The following is a 2,376-nucleotide window of genomic DNA, read 5'->3' on the forward strand; positions in this document are numbered from 1 at the left end:
AAATGTGGCCCAGAAAATTTCTAGGTTCCAACGCGCTGCTCGAAAGGATGGATTGAAGAAAGCATCCAGACCTGCTGCATGTAATCCTGGGCCAAGTGTGCTTGACTGTGGGCTCAACACGACTGGCGCAGGACAAGACGCGGATGATACCGCACTATCTGCGACTGCAACTGTTTCCGTGGTAGAGAATTGCCACATGGAAACAGAAACTGATCTCAGCATGCAGAATATATCCCATCTTATTGAAAAGAATGGCAGGCTTAAGCAGCGTTTGGCCTCTCTGGAGGAAGAGTGTTCAGCAGCTAAGCAAAAGGCTGCTGAACTTGAAAACAAGCATACAAGCCATGCTATTATAACCAAAGAAGTGGTAATGCAGTCAGCCAAAACAGTAAAGTTTTACACAGGGTTTGTATCCACAGCCATGTTCACTGCTTTCCTGCAGTTTGTGCTGTCAGCATGGAAGCCGTCATGTGCCACATGGCTTGATGCAGAAACACAACTCATCATGGTACTCATAAGACTTCATTTGGGTCTCCTTACCCAAGATTTGTCATGCCGATTTGGCATCTCAAATGGCACTGTCAGTTCAATTTTTCATGCATGGTTTGATGTTCTTGCTGCAAACATGACAAAGTTGATAATCTGGCCTTCCCGACAGACACTTCAAGCTAATCGGCCAGTGGCGTTTCAGGACCCTTTTTTTGATGGTGTAACTGGCATCATTGATTGTACCGAAGTATTCATACAAAGGCCGATATTAATGACAGCAAGGAGCCAGACATATTCTCATTACAAACACCATAATACAGTAAAAATACTAGTTATAATATCACCTTCAGGAGCAATAACTTTCGTATCAAAAGCATGGGGAGGCAGGACGCCTGACAAGGAGATTACTCTACGCAGTGGTCTCCTAGACAAGGTCAAGGAAGGGGATGTTTTTCTTGTTGACCGAGGATTTAGATGCGGTGAGATGTTTGCTGGACGAGGTGCAACACTTCTCATGCTATCACTGACTAAGAATCGTGCCCAGCTACCTGGTGTTGAGGTCACAACGTCTAGGAAAGTCTCTAGCGTGCGCATCCATGTTGAAAAGGCCATACAAAGATTGACAGTTTTCAGAGTTTTCCAGACTGTGCTGCCTTTGAACTTCGTGAAGAGGACTGGCGACAAGAATCTCGCAACCATAGATAAAGTGGTGGTGGTGTGCTCTGCTTTAGTTAATCTGCAAACCCCTATCATTAAGAATTCTCAGCGCAGAAGTGCTTCATAACTCTCTTCCACGAAAGTGCGGGGCTGTGAGGAAACATGTATACAGACATGCTGTGATGGAACAGCAAATGCTCATGTGTGTGTGACCATGCTGACAATCATTGCATATAGTTTCATAGTGTGTACTTATGTTTTCGACTACTTCCAGTGTGTCTGCACTACGTGTACACACACTGTGATAGAACAGCAAGTGCTCATGTGTGTGTGACCATGCTTTTCATTGCATGTATTTATCTTTTCTACTACATCCAATGTGTCTGCACTGTGTGTACACAATAATTCATGTTGTTGATGTTGCCCACATTGATCTTTTCACATTTGTTTATTCTATTTTCTTGCACTCTCTGCAGTCAATTACTGCATATTGTTTGACTCAGTTTTTAAGTATTTCCTGTTGCTTGTTCTCACATGTTGAGAATTGGGCTTTTTGTTTTCTGCTTGTATAGTTATTCTGTCCTCAGAGCAGGTGTTCAAATTTTTACTTGCTGTTTGCTTCTGTATCAGTTTTTTTTATATGTTCCCTGCTTGGGACGTGAAGGCGTACTCTATTTAAAATCTATTATATTTGAGTTTGCACATCCGACAAATGCATCCGACATTAGTCCTTGAAGTGAACATATTTTGTCAAACAAGCAGTGTTTATCTGCCTTTCGAATGTGATAAAATATAACACTTGGAGTGTTCAGCAAAAAAAAAGCTTGTGCTTAAGTTGAGATGCTGTAAGCTACAGGGTTAGCCTTGAGGTTTCTGCCTACAATTGCTCCACCGTAGCGGCACCTACAGTAACTAAATTTTATAATCTGGTGCGAGCGCGACCTGTATGCGAGGCCACCCATTGGACATTGGAAGCGTATAGAGAAGCCTCTGCTGCTCAGATTATGCAACAAACTTAGACCGCTAAGACACAAAGCATCAGTAGGGAACCCACACTCTAACCTTTGAAGGGCAGATTTTTATTCCGACAGGATAACAACAGGTTGAGCCGTACAAGACCCTAGCTTGTTGAGAGCTGCCTGAATGGCAACGCTTTCAGCTGTTGTGGAGGACACGACTTCTGTAAAGCGAACAGACCCGGTACACTTCAAAGAGGGAATGTGAAAAGCA

The 2,376-nt window shown here is 43.3% G+C and overlaps 1 protein-coding gene across 1 annotated transcript; it reads left to right on the forward strand.

The window, feature by feature from the left end:
- The first annotated feature begins 370 nt into the window (after nt 1-370).
- Nucleotides 371-1,273, forward strand: LOC144113418 (uncharacterized). The gene has a single exon (XM_077646491.1). The coding sequence runs from the start codon at nt 371-373 to the stop codon at nt 1,271-1,273; it is 903 nt and encodes a 300-aa protein (XP_077502617.1).
- The last annotated feature ends 1,103 nt before the right edge of the window (nt 1,274-2,376 follow it).

The sequence above is a fragment of the Amblyomma americanum genome, chromosome 1 (genome assembly GCF_052857255.1).
Source record: "Amblyomma americanum isolate KBUSLIRL-KWMA chromosome 1, ASM5285725v1, whole genome shotgun sequence".
Taxonomy (NCBI): Eukaryota; Metazoa; Arthropoda; class Arachnida; order Ixodida; family Ixodidae; genus Amblyomma; species Amblyomma americanum.

What these genes read in the sequence shown, in the direction of transcription:
- LOC144113418 (XM_077646491.1), top strand. Translation starts at nt 371, where the DNA reads ATGCAGTCAGCCAAAACAGTAAAGTTTTACACAGGGTTTGTATCCACA.